This window comes from Eschrichtius robustus, chromosome 11, assembly GCF_028021215.1.
Source record: "Eschrichtius robustus isolate mEscRob2 chromosome 11, mEscRob2.pri, whole genome shotgun sequence".
In the NCBI taxonomy this organism is placed as follows: Eukaryota; Metazoa; Chordata; class Mammalia; order Artiodactyla; family Eschrichtiidae; genus Eschrichtius; species Eschrichtius robustus.
Genome location: NC_090834.1, coordinates 109,876,416 through 109,896,418, shown reverse-complemented (window position 1 = coordinate 109,896,418; position 20,003 = coordinate 109,876,416). Strand labels below are relative to the sequence as shown.

The following is a 20,003-nucleotide window of genomic DNA, read 5'->3' as shown; positions in this document are numbered from 1 at the left end:
AAAAAGGTCATGAAGAACCTAGGGGCAAGACGGGAATAAAGACACAGACCTACTAGAGAATGGACTTGAGGATATGGGGAGGGGGAAGGGTAAGCTGGGACAAAGTGAGAGAGTGGCAAGGACATATATACACTACCAAATGTAAAATAGATAGCTAGTGGGAAGCAGCCACATAGCACAGGGAGATCAGCTCAGTGCTTTGTGACCACCTAGAGGGGTGGGAGGGAGGGAGACGCAAGAGGGGAGAGATATGGGGATATATGTATATGTATAACTGGTTCACTTTGTTATAAAGCAGAAACTAACACACCATTGTAAAGCAATTATACTCCAATAAAAATGTTAAAAAAAAAAAATCTTCCAACAAACAAAAGTCCAGGACCAGATGGCTTCACAGGTGAGTTCTATCAAACATTTAGAGAAGAGCTAACATCCATCCTTCTCAAACTCTTCCAAAAAATTGCAGAAGAAGGAACACTCCCAAACTCATTCTATGAGGCCACCATCACCCTGATACCAAAACCACACAAAGATACTACAAAAAAAGAAAATTACAGACCAATATCACTGATGAATATAGATGCAAAAATCCTCAACAAAATACTAGCAAGCAGAATCCACCAACACATTAAAAGGATCATACACTATGATCAAGTGGGTTTTATCCCAGGGATGCAAGGATTCTTCAGTATATGCAAATCAATCAATGTGATACACCATATTAACAAATTGAAGAATAAAAACCATATGATCATCTCAATAGATGCAGAAAAAGCTTTTGACAAAATTCAACACCCACTTACAATAAAAACTCTCCATAGAGGGAACCTACCTCAACATAATAAAGGCCATATATGACAAACCCACAGCAAACATCATTCTCAATGGTGAAAAACTGCAAGCATTCCTCTAAGATCAGGAACAAGACAAGGATGTCCACTCTCACCACTATTATTCAACATAGTTTTGGAAGTCCTAGCCACGGCAATCAGAGAAGAAAAAGAAAGAAAAGGAATATAAATTGGAAAAGAAGAAGTAAAACTGTCACTGTTTGCAGATGACGTGATACTATACATAGAGAATCCTAAAGATGCCACCAGAAAACTACTAGAGCTAATCAATGAAATTTGGCAAAGTTGCAGGATACAAAATTAATGAACAGAAATCTCTTGCATTCCTATACACTAATGATGAAAAATCTGAAAGAGAAATTAAGGAAACACTCCCATTTACCGTTGCAACAAAAAGCATAAAGTACCTAGGAATAAACCTACTTAGGGAGACAAAAGACCTGTATGCAGAAAACTATAAGACACTGATGAAAGAAATTAAAGATGATACAAACAGATGGAGAGATATACCATGTTCTTGGATTGGAAGAACCAATATTGTGAAAAGGACTATACTACCCAAAGCAATCTACAGATTCAATGCAATCCCTATCAAATTACCAATGGCATGTTTTACAGAACTAGAACAAAAAATCTTAAAATTTGTATGGGGACACAAAAGATCCTGAATAGCCAAAGCGGTCTTGAGGGAAAAAAAAGGAGTTGGAGGAATCAGGCTCCCTGACTTCAGACTATACTACAAAGCTACAATAATCAAGACGATATGGTACTGGCACAAAAACAGAAATATAGATCAATGGAACAGGATAGAAAGCCCAGCGATAAACCCATGCACCTATGGTCAACTAATCTATGGCAAAGGAGGCAAGGATATGCAATGGAGAGAAGACAGTCTCTTCAGTAAGTGGTGCTGGGAGAACTGGACAGCTACTTGTAAAAGAATGAAATTAGAACACTCCCTAACACCATACACAAAAATAAACCCAAAATGGATTAGAGACCTAAATGTTAGACCGGACACTATAAAACTCTTAGAGGAAAACATAGGAAGAACACTCTTTGACATATATCACAGCAAGATCTTTTTTGATCCACCTCCTAAAGTAATGGAAATAAAAACAAAAAAACAAATGGGACCTAATGAAACTTAAAAGTTTTTGCACAGCAAAGGAAACCATAAACAAGACCAAAAGACAACCCTCAGAATGGGAGAAAATATTTGCAAATGAATCAACAGACAAAGGATTAATCTCCAAAATACATAAACAGCTCATTCAGCTCAATATTAAAGAAACAACCCAATCCAAAAATGGGCAGAAGACCTAAATAGACATTTCTCCAAAGAAGACATACAGATGACCAAGAAGCACATGAAAACCTGCTCAACATCACTAATCATTAGAGAAATGCAAATCAAAACTACAATGAGGTATCACCTCACACCAGTTAGAATGGGCATCATCAGAAAATCTGCAAACAATAAATGCTGGAGAGGGTGTGGAGAAAAGGGAACCCTCTTGCACTGTTGGTGGGAATGTAAATTGATACAGCCACTATGGAGACCAGTATGGAGGTTCCTTAAAAAACTAAAAATAGAATTACCATATGACCCAGCAATCCCACTACTGGGCATGTACCCAGAGAAAACCATAATTCAAAAAGACACATGCACCCAAATGTTCATTGCAGCACTATTTACAATAGCCAGGTCATGGAAGCAACCCAAATGCCCATCGACAGACGAATGGATAAAGAAGTTGTGGTACATATATACAATGGAATATTACTCAGCCATAAAAAGGAACGAAATTGGGTCATTTGTAGAGGCGTGGGTGGATCTAGAGGCTGTCATACAGAGTGAAGTAAGTCAGAAAGAGAAAAACAAATATCGTATATTAATGCATATATGTGGAACCTAGAAAAATGATACAGATGAACCGGTTTGCAGGGCAGAAATAGAGACACAGATGTAGAGAACAAACATATGGACACCAAAGGGGGTAAGTGGTGGATGTGGTGGTGGTGTGATGAATTGGGAGATTGGGATTGACATATATACACTAATATGTATTAAATGGATAACTAATAAGGACCTGCTATATAAAAAAACAAATAAAATTCAAAAAAAAAAAAAAAAAAGATGGTCACGATCATGATGATGCTTTCTTTTGCCAAGTAACACATTCCCTGAAATGAATGCGCCCAAAGCGGTTGGAGAGAAGCACAGTCATTGTAGGAGACTTGAGCTTTGTCTGGCAGATCAAGTGACTAAAAGATATAACGGGATTGAGGTCCTGGATCTTAGATTTAATTATCTTGATTTTTAAAAATTGATAAGCAAATGGCACGTTAAGTCTGCAGCATTAGGAACTGAGGAGGTGGTGACACTTCAGATACAGAGACGATTTTAATAAGAGGATCCCAGGTTCCATAGCAACACATTTGAAAATCTCGGTGAAATGAGGATTTTCTGCAGGAACACAAATGAGTAAAGTGGGCCCCGGACAAGGTAGACAGTCTGAGAAGGTCGGTGTGCATGGATGACAGATAGGTAGTTGGAGAGCTGCCCGCCCGCCAGTGTGAACCGGCTGGCAGCAGCTTCGTGGCTTTGAAGAGTGGGCAGCTCCAGAGGCTTCAGGAAGGAAGGAAGCTGCCTGATGGCCTCCCAGGACTAGCCTCACTCTGGTCATGACAGTGACCTGCACGGAGCCTGCCCAGTGCCGGGCTGAGTGCTGGCAGCAGCCGGTTAACCCTCATAGCAACCCCGAGGAGGGTACTTTCTCATCTCCACTTTATACTCGAGGAGGTGGGGTATCCTGCCTGCAACCTATAGCTCGTTTGTGGCAAAGCTGAGCTTGGATCCAAGCAAACTAGTTCCAGAACCCATGTTCTCAACCGCTGTGATACGGCTTTTCAGCTGATGGGTGCATGAATAAAGAAAGCCACGGACCAATTTTGCTCACAAATGCAGATGCAAAACTTCTAAGTAAAATAAGAGCAAATAGCATCTACCAGTATAGGGAAAATATAATCACCAGCAATAGTTAGTACCAACGGCAGGAGGACGGTTTGGTATTAGTAAATCCAATAGTAGATTAAATCATATTACTAGATCAGAGAAGAAACCAGTCATTGTGGCAGGTGCTAACAAGGCATTCAAAATGTAGCATCCTGTCTCGATAACTCTTAGTATAGGGGCTGTTTCCTTAACACAGTAAATCCCATCATGTATCAGCCACCAGCGTATTCCTCAAAGGTAAAGTGTGGAGGCGACCCCATTAAAACAAGAAGGATGAAGAGGCTCCCAGGAAGCTGTTCCCAGACAGCTTTCCATGAAGTACAGCGAGTGCAGCCGACAGGATCACGGGGCAGGAGGAATATTCGCACGTCTGCTCAGAAGATGGAGCGGGCGGAAAAGCTTTTACGGTTAAGAAGCGTGCTCGGGAAGGAGGCCCGGTGCAGAATTATACAAAGACCAGCATCTTCCTCGTACAGCCACAATAGCCAAGCAGAAAACATAGTAGGAAAATGTGATGCAAACTGGAAGCAAAAATCTGGGACCCCAGGTGTTTCTTTCTTTCTTTGTTCCTTCATGCAGGCATGCGTGCCGTGCCACGCGGCTTGTGGGATCTTAGTTCCCCGACCAGGGATTGAACCCGGGCCCTAGGCAGTGCAAGTGTGGAGTCCTAACCACTGGACTGCCCAGGCATCTGTTTATAAAGCAGACGGGACCTTTGGGAAGGAAGGCCCAGAGCTGTCGAGAAGGGATGGACTCTCGGAAGGGGAGAGAAGGCTGTGATTTTGGATAGAAAGACTCGTCACCGTGGAGATGGATGTTCCCGGTTCACGCGTGCAGTGTGAACGTAGTAAGAGGTCCGGAGATGATTTTAGGAAAGGAGCTTGACCGCTTTACCTTCAAGTTCATCTGGAGGGCTAACATTTATATGAGAATAACCAGTAATATTCTGAAAAGGAAAAGTGGTCAGGTGGAGACGGGGCAGGGTGAGGTGGCGACTTGTTCTTTCAAAGCCAAAAATATAGAAATCAGAAGCTTATAGTAATTAATACGGTGTAGTTTTGGTGCCAGAATAGTTCTGTGAAATCATACAGCGATTCATTTAACATTGATGGGAAGGAATGACTTGAGTCATCAGTGAAGTTGGAAAAACTGGCTAGATGGTTCCATTTCAGGAAAATAAACCGCCCAATAGAAAAACATGGAGTCAGAGCAGAAATTGGTGGTTCACAAGAGAAGAAAAATACCAACAAACAGTCAGTGAATGTACAGCAAGAGTTTAATCTTACTAGGAACCTAGTAAGTGCAGCTTAAATAAGACTGAGTTTTTGCCTGTGCAGTTTACAAAGAGCTTTTCTACATTCTATGTTTGGAAGGGTGGCCTGAGAAAGGGGTGTTCGAACTCAGCAGTTGGGAACGGTCATCTGTGGGGTGCACACAGCCTGAAGAATCACTGGGAAGGCACACCCGTTTGCCCAGCAAATTCTACTTTGAGAATTGTATTCAGTGAAAGGACAGGTTGACAAAGATGAGTTTAAGCTTGCCCCTCTGTAAGAATTTGAAGCAATCTAAAAGGTTCTCAAAGTGAAATTTGTTAGACTATGGCATTTTTGTACATGGAATATTATGTAACCATTAAGTGATGTCTATGGTGTATTCTGTGAAAAAACTTAGTCATAAAACAAGATGTTAATCATTGTTTACAGGTAATCTGCAAACTCTGGCCCACAGGCCACAGGGGCCCTTCAGCTAGTTCACATGGCCCTTGAGTGGAGAATGGTCTTAACTTTCTTTGTTGTTTTTTTGGCTGCGTTGGGTCTTCGTTGCTGCACACGGGCTTTCTCTAGTAGCAGCGAGAGGGGGCTACTCTTTCTTGCGGTGCACGGGCTTCTCATTGTGGTGGCTTCTCTTGTTGCGGAGCACGGGTTCTAGGCGTGCAGGCTTCAGTAGTTGTGGCACGTGGGCTCAGTAGTTGTGGCTCGCAGGCTCTAGGTGCGTGGGCTCCGTGGCGTGTGGGATCTTCCCGGAACAGGGCTTGAACCCGTGTCCCCGGCATTGGCAGGCGGATTCTTAACAACTGCGCCACCAGGGAAGTCCCTGGTCTTACAGTTTTAATAGTTGAAAAAAATTAAGACTATTTTGTGATAGGTGAAAATCAAATGAAATTTCAGAGAGCAGAGATCAAGTTTACTGGCACATGGTCACACCCACTTTTTGGCGTATTGTCCGCGGCTGTTTTTGAGCTACGGTGGCAGAGCTGAAAAGTTGCAGCAGAGACCACCTGGCCCGCCAGGACGGTGATATTTACCACCTGCATTTTACAGAAAACGTTTCCTGACTCTCACTTTATTATATGCAAAATCTGGAAAGGAGAGATGGAAAATATTGGCAGGCAGTGCTCTGAAGATTGATCTTCATTTTCTTATATTTTTCTATGTTTTAATTTTTTGCGTAAGCATGTATTACAGTGACTCTTAAATCAAGTTACTCTTTCAAAGTTAAGGATTATTTGTTTTAATAACCTAAGGGCTCATATTTATTCTTTGCGCTCCGGCTAGAAACAACCAGAACGTCCTTCTTGTTCCCTCCGCGCACACCAATTCTTCACATGGCACTCAGTCTATTGAAAATGATCGATTGAAGTGATCTGTTAATAGTGTAAATTGGATTCATCTGTTCAAAGATTCTTTCCTGCACGCTTGGTTGAAGGCCAGCTCTGTCGGGGACAGGGCTCATTGTGGAGGCTGGTGGCAGCAGGTTAAGTGGGCTGCAGGCATAACCCGGCTTGGCTCTGTGAGGGGTCTGAGCACACTAATATTCAGTGCATTGGCCACGAGGTTTGAGATGGCCATTTTTTAAAATTGTGGGTGTAATGCATGATTGCGCTGACCACTTATACAGTTAAAGTTTGATGTTGGAAAGTTGACTTCAAATAAATCATTGCATCATCCATCCCAAGTTAACCTGTATTAAATGACTAAAATACCACATTTATACTTTTTCCTTGTCCCCTCCTTCCCTCCGTGCTCCCCAGTGTTTCATGATGAGCCCCTTGGAAAGCACCCCCATAGTAAGCTCCCCTCCTGTAGGGAGTTCTCCCAAAGGCATATCTGGTAAATGACCTGGGACCCCCTGCTGACCGTAGGACAGAATGAGGAGTTAGAACCTCTAGGACCCCATCCAAGGGAAATTTAATAACCGGTGTATTGAAGGACGAGTGTTGTGGGCTGGTGGGTCTTTGTGCTGGGCACTGGGGGCCACCAGAGGCTGGGATGGCACTCAGACCCCATGGCCGGCTGGCTTCATCCCTGTACGTGCAGGATGGCGGGAACAGCCAATGGTTAAGTCAACCCTACCAGCCTTGGGGGTGGGGGGAAGAGCCCTGCAAGGCTACTCACGGGTCTGGCTCACACACCAGAGGTTCAGCCTTGACCGCTCCTGAATTTACTTAACAGTATCGGCCTATTGCAGGGTGTCCCCTGTCACCCTGGGGCCGCCAGGACCCAAATGCCCAGAGGGATGTCGTCTGGTCAGGAATCATCTGGGTCTACAAACTGCCGCTCAGCACTTCCCCGTCCATGTGGGGGAACCTGGTCGTCTTCGAGCAGGTGGTCTGCAGATGGTTTCCTCCCATGGCACGGGTGCTGGGCTGCCCCGAGCTCCCGTGGACCTGGCCCAGCTCTCATGCATCACCTGCTGTACCATCTGCACATCACCTGCAGGGTCCCAGCCACAGGCATCTCTTGCATGCCGTGTGGCACGGCCGAAAAAAAAGAAAAAAACACTCAGAGCTCATCACCTGCTAATTATTTTAGTACAAGCCATGGGAGCAGAGGGGGACCTCCCGTCTCCCCTCTGCTCCCTGACACCAGCGTTCCTGGACCCCATCAGGACCTCCACCCTGCCCTTCCCTCTGCCCATCTTGCCTCCCTCTTTTCCTCTCCGGACTTGGATTCCACAGCCTGTCACCATCACCCCGACCTCGGCCCTGGGGCCCCAAGCACAGCAGACCCATCCCCAGCGCAGTCCAGGTGTCTGCCTGCTTTGGTCCTGCATGGCCAGAGAAAAACCCCAAATCGCTGGCTCCTCTTCCTTAATTCATGAGCCCTGACTCTGATGGCCCCAGACCACCCACTCCCTGTGCCCTCAGAGCCTGTTTCACACCCCCTTTCTGACTCCAGTGCCGCCTCCCCATCCTCACTCTCAGTAGGTGAACTTATTTCACCGAGAAAATGCGAACATTCTAAAGAGACCTCCCGTCTGCTCCCCACCGCCTCTGCCAGCTCCCACACAGCTGTTCCCTCCTGCTTTCTCTCCCTCCTGTCTACTGGGGGCGGGGGGCTGTGTGCTGCAGGCGCTGGCCACCCACCCACTTCCCGCTCCCTGGAGGAGGACATTCTCAACCGGTCCCCTCTCCTGAAGTTAAATAATTTCCTACTCCTGCATGCCGAGCTCCTGGTCCTGTCCTGTATCCCTCCATAGCCGCGTCTGCACTCGGGCAGGTGTGTGAAACTCAGGAAATCGGGTCATGGCACCAGTTGCATTTGGAAACAGAAACCTGGACCCCCACCCCCTTCCTTTGCAAAGCTAATGACGTTTCCACCTGCCTGCTGCATAAGCCCGAGTAAAAATTGACGATGACTAAAAACTGCAGCTGACGATGAAGTGTGCTTTTCCCGGCTGACCTTAAGCGATGCCCTCTTATGCTTTAGTTCGTCAACATGCCCTGCCTTGTGTTAAAATATTTTTCCTTTCCCAGGACATGGGCAAATTTTCCCTCACCTACGAGGCCTCCATGACCCGGCTCTTCCGAGAGGGCAGGACGGAGACCGTGCGTTCCTGCACCACTGAGTCGTGCAACTTTGTGCTGGCCATGGTGGACCCCACACAGACGGTAGGTGCTGCCCAGCCGGAAGCGGGACAGTGCTTTTCACAGAACAGCCCCTGAGGTTGACACGCAGGCTTCCCTGATTAAATCCCATGCATACTTTCTCCAGCAGGTCCATATCCAGTATCTCCTTTCCTTCACCCCTCTCGAAGGGACAGAAAGTATTAAAAGGTGACCGTCGGGGTCTTCCCTGGTGGTCCAGTGGTTAGGGCTCCGTGCTTCCACTGCAGGGGGTGCGGGTTCAACCCATGGTCGGGGAGCTAAGATCCTGCATGCCTCGTGGTGTGGCAAAAAAAAAAGAAAAAAAAAAAAAAGAAAAAAGGTAACCATCAGGACAGACACAAAGGTTCATGTTTGCATCAATCTTCTGTCCTTCTGTAACTTCTATAAATCAGATTATACTTCCTAAGAGTCTTTAAATCAGAGCAGTACACAGCCAGTGAATAAAGGAGTGGCAGGGAGATGCTGCGAGACAGTGCAAGTGGTCGACGTCTGGGTGGGAAAACAGTGACGATCGCAGGATCCTTCTGCCTGGGGTTCCTGAAGCCCGCTGCCCATGCTGAAGCTCCTTGAGCAGGCGTGGGGCTCCAGGTTTTCTGTACGTTGCCTTTGACAGTCCTAGCGGTGGCTCATGAAGTATCATCAGTTCATTTTTGTAGATAAAGGAACAGAGACTTAGATGGATTCGGCAAACTGCTGGGCCGCACACCTAGTTAGGGGCTGAGGCCCATCCACGGCCAGTTCTGCCTGACCCAGAGTGCAGGTGCCTGCTGACTCCCCAGGAGACATGGCCCAGGGTTCTTGCTCTGCTCTGGAGGAACCTCCGTTCTGGAAAGGCTTTCAATTCTGCGGGAAGAGCTCAGTAGGTCTTGTGACGGATTGCTCTGATCTGTCATTAGCTGCCTTCAGAATCAGCCTTGAGGACCAGTTCTGGGGTGGGTGGGCCAAAGCCCGGGTGGGCCTCCACATCCACGGAAGGGTGCTGTGTCACCTCATTCTGTGATTGACTGAACAGGGCCCAAAGGAAGCTGAAGCAAGCTTTTTGGGTCCAACCTGAAGACCCAGAAGCGCTGTTTTAGTAGAGCTTCCAGACCACTTTGGAGGGTTATTTATGACCCGCAGGAACAATCGCAGCCCGCTAAGAGGGACAGAGTGTCATTTCCACCTGATGAGACTTGGAGGCTGGAGCTTTCCTACCTGCTTGGTGGTCTCATTTGTATAAAAGGTGGAATGACGCCCAGTGGGCTGCACACAGGACCCCGAAACTGCCTCTCCAACAACTTGTCCCCCTGCAGCCTCCACGCCACCCCGTTCGCAGCGAATCTGCGGAAGCGGCAGTCGGCCAGGGGTGTTTCTGGTCAGGTCGCCTTGGCAACCACCCAGAGACCCCCCCCCCCACCCCCGACACCCGCACTGCCACCAGTGACCTGCTTTCTCAGCACCCTGTCGGACCGCTGGAGAGAAGGGCCGTGAGCCTCATCCTGGAGCTTAGCCCGTGATGCACGACTTGAAAGTCCCCGTCTTTTGTTATTTTAGGTTGAACAGAGGCTCAAGTTATTCAAGGTTGCGGCCAAGAAGCATCAGCACCTGTGCCGCCTGGCGATGACCGGCTCCGGGATCGACCGCCATCTCTTCTGCCTCTACGTGGTGTCCAAATACCTCGCTGTTGACTCCCCTTTCCTGAAGGAGGTGAGTCACTTCTGGGGCAGCCCGCTCAGCTTTCTTGGCTAAACCAAAACTTAGTAGATCAGTAGTACAGCTTTGCCAATCGGAACTGGCCTCACAGGTGAGTCTCGGGGCTCACCTGTCCTCACCGTGGAAAATTGGAGCCGCGTTTCTTCAACCCCTGGAATGCCATGGCTTGTACTAAAATAATTAGCAGGTGATGAGCTCTGAGTGTTTTTTTTCTTTTTTTTCGGCCGTGCCACGCGGCATGCGAGCTCTCAGTTCCCCGACCAGGGATCGAACCCATGCCCCCTGCAGTGGAAGTGTGGAGTCTTAACCACCGGACCGCCAAGGAAGTCCCAATAAAACTTAATTTTTTAATAATGGCTGTGTTTAACAAGCAGCTTGGAAAATTCCGGAAATTTGGCAGCCAGCTCAGGGGAGCTGGTACCAGTCAGCTCCAGCACACCACTGCCTCCGTTCCGAATCTTACTCCACGTATCTGCCACCTTCTCTGCCTTAAGACCCCATCAGCCGGTGTTGGCCCCTGCAGTCCGGGTGTCCTCACCTGCTCCATCCCTCTCCACAGACCTGCCTCGAGCCGCGAGGCCTTCAGGGACATAGGCCTCTGGTGTCTGAAACAGTCCAAACACCGAGCAAGCCCTTTCTTGTCTTCCACCCGGGCTCCTCGGGGACAGAAGAAGATGGAATTGGGAAGTGTTGTTGGAACATTTCCTTGTTTTACTCCACAGGTGCTATCTGAGCCTTGGAGATTATCCACCAGCCAGACCCCTCAGCAGCAGGTGGAACTGTTCAATTTGGAAAGGAATCCAGAGTATGTGTCAAGCGGAGGCGGCTTTGGACCGGTAAGCAGCCAAGCGTCTGCAGATATTGATGGCAGTCTCATAGTGAAAATGTCAGAAATTCCCTTTGCCCGTGGCCTCATTGCCCAGGGTTCTACTGATGGATTGGCCATGCCCTGCGGCATGCAGTATCTTAGTTCCCTGGCCAGGGATGGAACCCGTGCCCCCTGCGGTGGAAGCACGGGGTCTCAACCACTGGACCGCCAGGGAAGTCCCCCCACGGATCCATTTAAACCTGCTTTTCCATAGGTTGCTGACGACGGCTATGGGGTGTCGTACATTCTCGTGGGTGAGAAGCTCATCAGTTTCCACATTTCTTCCAAGTTCTCCTGCCCTGAGACAGTAAGTACAAAACAAAAGTTCTCTCTTCTAAAGATGGGGTTTTTTACTGTCTTCTTTTGAGCACGTCCTTGATTTGACAGAAAATTTCAATTCAGTTATATACTCTTACTCGGTTGGGACATTTTCAAAACGGATTTTGAAAGTCTTTTAATAGTTTTAACGGGATCGATCTTATTTGGTTGAAAGTGTGTATCTTTGCTGGTCGCAGTGGTTTTAAATCGTAATGTTGGAGTGCTTCTACAGCTTCCAGACTCTCTGTAACATTGGAGGGTGGATTAAGATTCGTGTGCACGTGGTAAGAAATACACATACACATTGAAGCAGGGGTCTGCAGTGTTCTCTGTGAATGGAACCTGTGACCACCTTCCTAGCATGGCACATTTAATCCTTATTTATATTCTCTCCTTTCCACATTGTACATAGCCTGACAGGCAATGCCAGGTTCACGTTTAACAGAGAAGATTGGAATTCACTTGCTTATTGTGTTTTATGTAACGCGTTGACATTAGGGGAAGCCTTAGATTAGGGGAAACCACACCCACACAGGATGTAAATTGGTGCAGCCACTGTGGAAAACAGTATGGAGGTTCCTTAAGAAACTAAAAATAGAGCTACCGTATTATCCTGCAATCCCACTCCTGGGCATATATCCAAAGAAAACTCTTAATTCAAAAAGATAACATGCACCCTGATGTTCATAGCAGCACTATTTACAATAGCTAAGACATGGAAGCAACCTGAATGTCCATCAAGAGATGAATGGATAAAGAAGATGTAGAGTGTGTGTGTGTGTGTGTGTGTGTGTGTATACACACACACAGTGGAATATTGCTCTGCCATAAAAAAGAATGAAGTAATGCCATTTGCAGCAACATGGTTAGACCTAGGGATTATCATACTAAGTGAAGTAAGTCAGACAGAGAAAGGTAAATATCACATGCAATCACTTTTATGTAGAATCTAAAAAAATGATAAAAATGAACTTATTTACAAAACGGAAATAGAGTCACAGACATAGAAAACAAACTTATGGTTACCAAAGGGAAAAGAGGGTGGGGAGGGATAAGTTAGGAGTTTGGGATTAGCAGATACACATTACTATATATAAAGTAGATAGTCAGTAAGGACCTACTGTATAGCACAAGGAACTCTGCTCAATATTCTGTAATAACCTGTGTGGGAAAAGAATCTGAAAAAGAATGGATATATGTATATGTATAACTGATTCACTTTGCTGTACACCTGAAACTAACACAACATTGTAAATCAACTATAATATAAAATAAAAATTAAATTAAAAAAACAAACTATCAGAGTTATTTCACTGCAAAAGATAAAGTGTTGGAAGCTAATGGAAGCTTCAAAAGGTGTGTGACAATTAGCTGAGGCATGGAAACGATGTTTGCTCCGTACAATAAGTTATATGACAAGAATAAGAAAAGTACTGTTCAAACTACTCTTTTTTTCTTTTTTTTAAAGATTTATTGATTAATTGATTGATTGAGTGATTGCTATGTTGGGTCTTCGTTTCTGTGCTAGGGCCTTCTCTAGTTGCGGCAAGCGGGCGCCACTCTTCATCGCGGTGCGCGGGCCTCTCACTATCGCGGCCTCTCTTGTTGCGGAGCACAGGCTCCAGACGCGCAGGCTCAGTAATTGTGGCTCACGGGCCTAGTTGCTCCGCGGCATGTGGGATCTTCCCAGACCAGGGCTCGAACCCGTGTCCCCTGCATTGGCAGGCAGACCCCCAACCACTGCGCCACCAGGGAAGCCCTCAAACTACTCTTGATAAGTTGTTTTTACAAAGAAATAAAGCACCTTAGTTTTCAAAAACAAAACAAAACAAATACACACCACTATATATAAAATAGGTAGGCAACCAAGTCGTACTGTATATAGCACAGGGAACTATATTCAGTGTCTTATAATAACCTATCATGAAAAAGAAAAAAACACACACCCACACAAACATGTATGCTATCTTTATTAACCCTTAACATCTCTCCAGACGCTCTAACTTAATGATTAAGCGACTAAGTCAAAGCTTAGAGAATTGACAAAAAGGAATGTTAGTTCTTCGAGTCAGATTACAAGTGAAAAGGCTTGAAATGTGAGAATTTCCACGTTGTAACCTGTTTCTGTTTTTTGTTTTTAAATGAAAGGATTCTCATCGCTTCGGGAAGAACCTGAAACAAGCAATGATTGACATCGTGAGTTTGTTCGGGCTCAGCTCCAATTCCAAAAAGTAAATCCCTTAGCACTGCCGGGAAGGAAAATGAGCTCTTCCGATGAAAAGCCAAATGAAAGATAGCTGTGAATCCTGATTGTAGTTCAGGATGAAAATTTGCTCTAAAAGACTCAGACATTTCCTTTCCTTCGAGGGTTTGGTGTTTTTGCTTTCCTAGATGGCAGGCTCCACCCCATGAAGTATAACCCTACTCCTTCCAAGCAGGTCCTAACCTGGGGGACATTGGATAAAGTCCCCCCTAAGGTCTTCCCATCGCCTTATGTTTCTTAAGGGATGAAACTGTCATTGAGCGATTTATGGAATGAGTGGGGCTGTGACTTCATACTCGTTGGAAATGACCGACCCGGCACGCTTCCTCGGCGGCCACCGGACACTTGGTACTTACGGGCATTTAATTTTATCAGAGCGATGTAAACATTTGTTTCCTTCCGAGAGAAAAGCATTGTTTAAGCTGCAGATGTTAGCAGTTAATAGCCAATGCACATGCAATGCACTAACCAAGAAAAGCTGTGCTTTTGGAACCCCTTCTGTCCCTGTGGTAACTCTGTCACTGTCTAGTTTGGTCGTCTGCATTTGCCGCTCCATGTTTGAAGCATGTAGTATGTCTCATCTTTAGTTTTCCTGACCTTGCAAGTCTTCAAAACCCAGTGCCTTAAAAACGGAAGGCCCTAAATGTAAGGGAGACCGCACGAGAGATTTATTTTGTAAAGTCTTTAGGTGGAATTGTGGGTGTCTAACTCCTTCTCAAATTACTGAGTGGATAACCCTATGTAGGCATTTTACTGTGGTGTCCCTGTATCCCAGAAAGACCAGTTCCCTTACGAGGGCAGCTGTGCTGCATTCCCCCATCCGACTGCCTTCCTTAAGCTTCCTCATTAAGCTGCAAAAGAAGACGTGGGCGTGCCTCAGAAATGGGGAGCAGGGGATGTGATGGTCGAAGATTATGTGTCTGGAGCACTCACTGAAAAATCAAACATCCTAGGTGCCTCAGGATTCCTGCTTACCCAAAGTGGCGGCAGGGAGAACATGACATTTGCCACTGAGGAAGGAACAAAACTTGAGAAAAGCAAACCTCAGGGCGGTCAGGGTTGGGCATCCCAGCTGGTGAGAGAGGAGACCCACTTCCGTTTCCAGGGAGACGGAGGGAGATGGGTTATCGGTGACCTCCTAGAATGTCGCAGGTGACAGGTGCTGGGTTTAGCACAGCCTACCCTTCGGATGGGAGTGCCTTGATCGAGTGATTGACCAAAAAGCGACGAGGCGCTGAATTGTCTTCAGTATTTAATGTAAAAAGAACGGATCGTGGCATGAAATAATACCCACTGCCTCTGGGCTTTAATGACAAGCTTAGCTGTCCATCTGTTAAAATCATGTATTTATTTTTCTGACCACTATGTTCTGGTGGGGCTCGCCTCTCTAAGAGTTCTGAACTCCAGTGATACGGTGACGAGGCCGAACCCTTGGAGCAAGAGGAAGGCGCTTGCTGCAGAGCACGTGCATATTTTATTCCTGTACATGTTGTGATGTAAAAACCCCACCTACATGGGCCAAAGACTTTTTTTCTTTTAAAAGCAAGCAGAAATGAGAACAGACAAAAAAAAAGCAAAAAGGGACATCTAACCACCAGAGCAACAAAAGGCCCTGTTCATCTGTGTTATGTAGTCAAGGAGGCGTGAGGGGTACAGCCCCTCTGCCTCAGCGAGGTGTAGCTTCCAGTCAAAGCCAGGGCCACTGAAATCATACACTGTTGACCACTGACCAGTCTGTATTATGATTCACGGGTGAATTTGAGCACAGATGTGCTAGCACTCAGACTTATTTGGGCTTGTCTCTCAGGTTTTAAGTGTTTCAAATGTAATCACTGCTAATCCGTGCAGTTATCAATGCAATTTTATATTCCCTGAAAGGAGGAGGAGTGGGGTTTTACTGTACATGTTGAAAGCAGGAGGTAGGAGTATGATGTATTTAATTGAATTTGGAATAAACCATAGTCTTAACGGAGCTGTGGTCTGAATTTGTTACCTTGAATTGGCCATTGCATGTAAATACAATATGCTCTTTTGGATAAATCTTAGAAATGCAGTGTGAATGTTATCATTAATAAAAACATTAATCCCAGTCTACCACAGTATTGCTTTCTGTCTCTTTTGTTATACTGATAAGGAGGCTATAGGTCAAGTACCAGGCTCAGGCACTTAGGACAAAGGTGACCGACCAAGATATGCAGAAAAGGCCTTGGGTTGGGCAGAGTGGACCTCGCTCGATTCACACACCTGACGGAGAAGGGTGGCTGCTAAGAACGGCTGTGGATTTTGCTGTGTTCATTTTTGCATCCTCACCCTTGCCCCAGGGCTTAGAACAGTGCCTGACACAAAGTAGGTGCTCAATAAATACCTGTTAAATACATGAATTCTGTTTTCTCCACAGTTCTTATTGAACACCTACTGTATGCTTAGCTCTGTTCTAGGCACTGGGAATACAGCGGGGAACCCCAAAAGGTTCTGGCTGTCGTGGAGATCAAATTTCATTGGGAGGAGGTTGAGAACCAAGGAAACCTCTCAAAGGATCTTAAGGGTTCCTAGGCACTTGTGTGTGTGTGTGTGTGTGTGTGTGTGTCTATGGGGGGGAAGAGTAGCTGGCTCAGGAAGGAGGCTGATTTAGAAATGGGTTTGGGGGAATTCCCTGGCGATCGAGTGGTTAGGACTCCTCGCTTCCTCTGCAGGGGGCCCGGGTTCCATCCCTGGTCAGGGAACTAAGATCCTGCAAGCCGCGTGGCCGAAAAAAAAAAAAAAAATGGGTTTCAGCTGAGGCCTGAAGGACAAGACGGAGCCGGCCTTGTCCGATCCAGAAGGGCCAGAAGAGCATCTAGGAACTGCAGGTGCTCGAAGGTTCCAGGCCTTTGATCCTGCCCAGCATGGTGACTCACACAGATGGCCATGCATGCCTGACCCACGGGGACTGCTCACTAGAAATGTCTGATGTGTGAAGGAGTGAATGGTACGGCCTGGGGGTTGGTGTGCTTCTCAGGCTATTCAAGCTCTTCACGGTTTTTCACTTGGGTTCTTCAGTTTATATTGGCTACAGTTTGGGAAGCCTGAGTTGCATTCTCAGGCCTGCCCCCAAACTCAGCTGAGTTCAAAGAGATGTGGCTTTTCCAGCCATAAAGTTAAGAGTGAGGAGATCCACATGCACATGTGTATGTTGATCTCCAGAGAAAGGGCTGAAAAGATACACAGCAGACTTCACAGGGATTCCCTCTTTGAAAGGCAGTGTGATTGTGGATGGTATGGAACCCAAGGGAACTTCAGCTTTATCTGTAATATTTAATTATTTCGGTAGGAGGGTTTATGTACTATACAGGTCTTCATCGACTTACGATGGGGTTAAGTCCTGATAAACCCACAGTAAGTCAAAAATGCATCTAATAAACCTACCCTACCAAACATCATAGCTTAGCCTAGCCTACCTTAAATGTGCTCAGAATACTAACATTAGCCTACAGTTGGGCAAAATCATCTAACACAAAGCCTATTTTATAATAATGTGTCGACTATCTCTTGGAATTTATTGATACTGTCCTGAAAGTGAAAAACAGAATGGTTGTAAATGTATCCGTTGTTTAGCCTTGTGATTGCGTGTCTGAGAGCTGCCCAGCATCACTAGAAGGGAGTATACGTACGTATCCCTAGCTTGGGAAAAGAGCAAAATTCAAAATTTGAAGTATGAATGCATATCACTACTGAATGCATATCACTTTCCAACCATCATAAAGTTTAAAAATCCTAAATGTCCATTGACAGATGAATGGATAAAGAAGATGTGGTACATATATACAGTGGAATATTACACAGCCATTAAAAAGAATGAAATAATGCCATTTGCAGCAACATGGATGGACCTGGAGATTATCATACTAAGTGAAGTAAGTCAGAGAAAGACAAATATCATATGATATCGCTTATATGTGGAATCTAAAAAAAACTAAAATGATACAAATGAACTTATTTACAAAACAGAAACAGACTCACAGACTTAGAGACGAATTTATGGTAACTGGGGGGAAGGGTGCGGGGGAGGGACAGATTGGGAGTTTGGGATTGACGTGTACACACTGCTATATTTAAAACAGATAACCAACAAGGACCTACTATAAAAAAAATTCCTAAATTAAGGACATTCTGTACAACTAAAGAAAAAAGCTGTCCCAATTTTAATCTGAAGAAGCCACTAAAGCTTTCAATGGAGTCCTGCCCTATAGGTCATAGGCACACAGGAAATGAATTCTCCAAGAACTGGACAGTATTTCAAGGCAAGTATGTTTGCAATGAACTAGCGGTTGGGAATATATTTTAAGTCGTTCACACGGCAGGAAAATTCCAACAGTGAGAATTTAATTACATTATGTTCTTTTAATGTCAACTTTTTTTTAAAATTTATTTATTTTTGGCTGTGTTGGGTCTTCGTTTCTGTGCGAGGGCTTTCTCTAGTTGCGGCAAGCGGGGGCCACTCTTCATCGCGGTGTGCGGGCCTCTCACTATGGTGGCCTCTCTTGTTGCGGAGCGCGGGCTCCAGACGCGCAGGCTCAGTAGTTGTGGCTCACGGGCCCAGTTGCTCCGCGGCATGTGGGATCTTCCCAGACCAGGGCTCGAACCCCTGTCCACTGCATTGGCAGGCAGATTCTCAACCACTGCGCCACCAGGGAAGCCCTTAATGTCAACTTTTAATGTCCCATTATAATTTTTCAGATAAGAAAGTCCCAGCAACTTAAAGCTGTGCCTTAAATTTCCGGGCTGTCGACTGTGCAAAATTTTCTTGCGATTTCTTGAACGCTGATGTGTACAGCCAAATAGTGCATAGTGCTGGTGTGCCTTGGTTACTACTGTTTGATTTTAGGAACGTATTTTTTCAGTGAGATTAGAAAGCCAATGTCTTGCTTTTTTTTTTGGCCGCGCCGAGGGTCTTGAGGGATCTTAGCTCCCCAACCAGGGATTGAACCCAGGGATTGAACCCTGGGCCTTGGCAGTGAAAGCGCGGAGTCCTTGGGTTGCTTACATTGACAAGAGACGCCTAGTCTTTCTCCCAAGCTCCAGCACCAAGGACCTGAAGTGCACGCTAGGTTGGGAACTTGCGTGTGCCGATCCCTGGCCCTCCACCCACCCGCGGTGCTCCGTGGCGGGGCGGGCTCTGTCCTGACGAGCTCGAGGGCAGAAAAAATACACGGTCAAGACTAAGGTCTGAGGTCAAGCCAGGGAGTCCCACCCAGCGCTGCCTCAGACTGGCCTGGAGGCTTCTGGTTCCCCACCGGAGCCTGGAGCTGCTGGTCCCGGGAGTGTCCTTCCCTGACCACCTCCCCTCAGCTGGCCGGTCCCTGGCCTCCGGCCCCGACTCCGCCCAGCTCGCCCCGCCCACCACCCTCCAGCACTGTCACGGGGGCCACCTCCCCCGCCCCATCCCTGCTTATCCCCTCACACTTCCGGGACCCGCCCATGCCCCCACTCACTTCTGCGCCCCGCCTTCGCATCACCCCCAACCCCTCCCACCCTCCGACCCCGCCTCACGCGCCCCGCCTCCGCCTCGCCCTGGCCCCGCCCGCCTCCGCGAGCCCCGCCTCCGCGAGCCCCTGGCCCTGCCCCAGTCCGTGGCCCCGCCTCCTCCCCAACCGCCAGTTGCTCGGCCCCGCCCCGCGGTCGGCGCTCTGACAGCTCCCGGGGCCACAGGTGTGCCGTCTGAGGAGGCCTGACTCGGCGCCCCTCCGGTGCCTGAGACCCCGGCCGCCGTCGGGTTTCCCCGCGGTCCCCGGCCCGGCCTCGGGTCTGCAGAGGGGAGGGGGACGGTGGGCCCCCTAGTCAGCCTCGAGGGGGCGGCGGGACCCCCTCTCCAGTCGTCCCCGTCAGGGGCGGCGGGACCTCCAGGTCTGCCCCTCGGGAATGACGGACCCCCGCCCCTTTCAGCCCCAGTCGGCCGGTCGGGCCAGCAGGGCCCCTTCTCCGGTCGGCCTCGCCGGGGTGTCGGGGCGGGGGGGGGGGCCGGGCCCCCTAGGCCGGCCCCTCGGGAGCGGCGGGCCCCCCGGGTCGGCGGCCGGGGCGGGTGGGGGCCGCCGCCTGACTGGGCCGCGTCGTTGCAGGTGCGCGGT

General features: G+C 47.3%; 1 protein-coding gene across 3 annotated transcripts in view; it reads left to right on the top strand.

Moving 5' to 3' along the window:
* Positions 1-15,985, top strand: part of CPT1A (carnitine palmitoyltransferase 1A) — a 65,493-nt gene extending 49,508 nt beyond the window's left edge. For all 3 annotated transcript variants that reach the window (XM_068554373.1, XM_068554374.1, XM_068554375.1), the window contains exons 15-19: positions 8,627-8,761; positions 10,292-10,444; positions 11,173-11,286; positions 11,533-11,625; positions 13,785-15,985. In XM_068554373.1, the coding sequence (XP_068410474.1) occupies positions 8,627-8,761; positions 10,292-10,444; positions 11,173-11,286; positions 11,533-11,625; positions 13,785-13,871 (582 nt within the window). In that variant the 3' untranslated portion in view covers positions 13,872-15,985. The remainder of the gene's footprint in view (positions 1-8,626; positions 8,762-10,291; positions 10,445-11,172; positions 11,287-11,532; positions 11,626-13,784) is intronic.
* Positions 15,986-20,003: the final 4,018 nt, after the last annotated feature.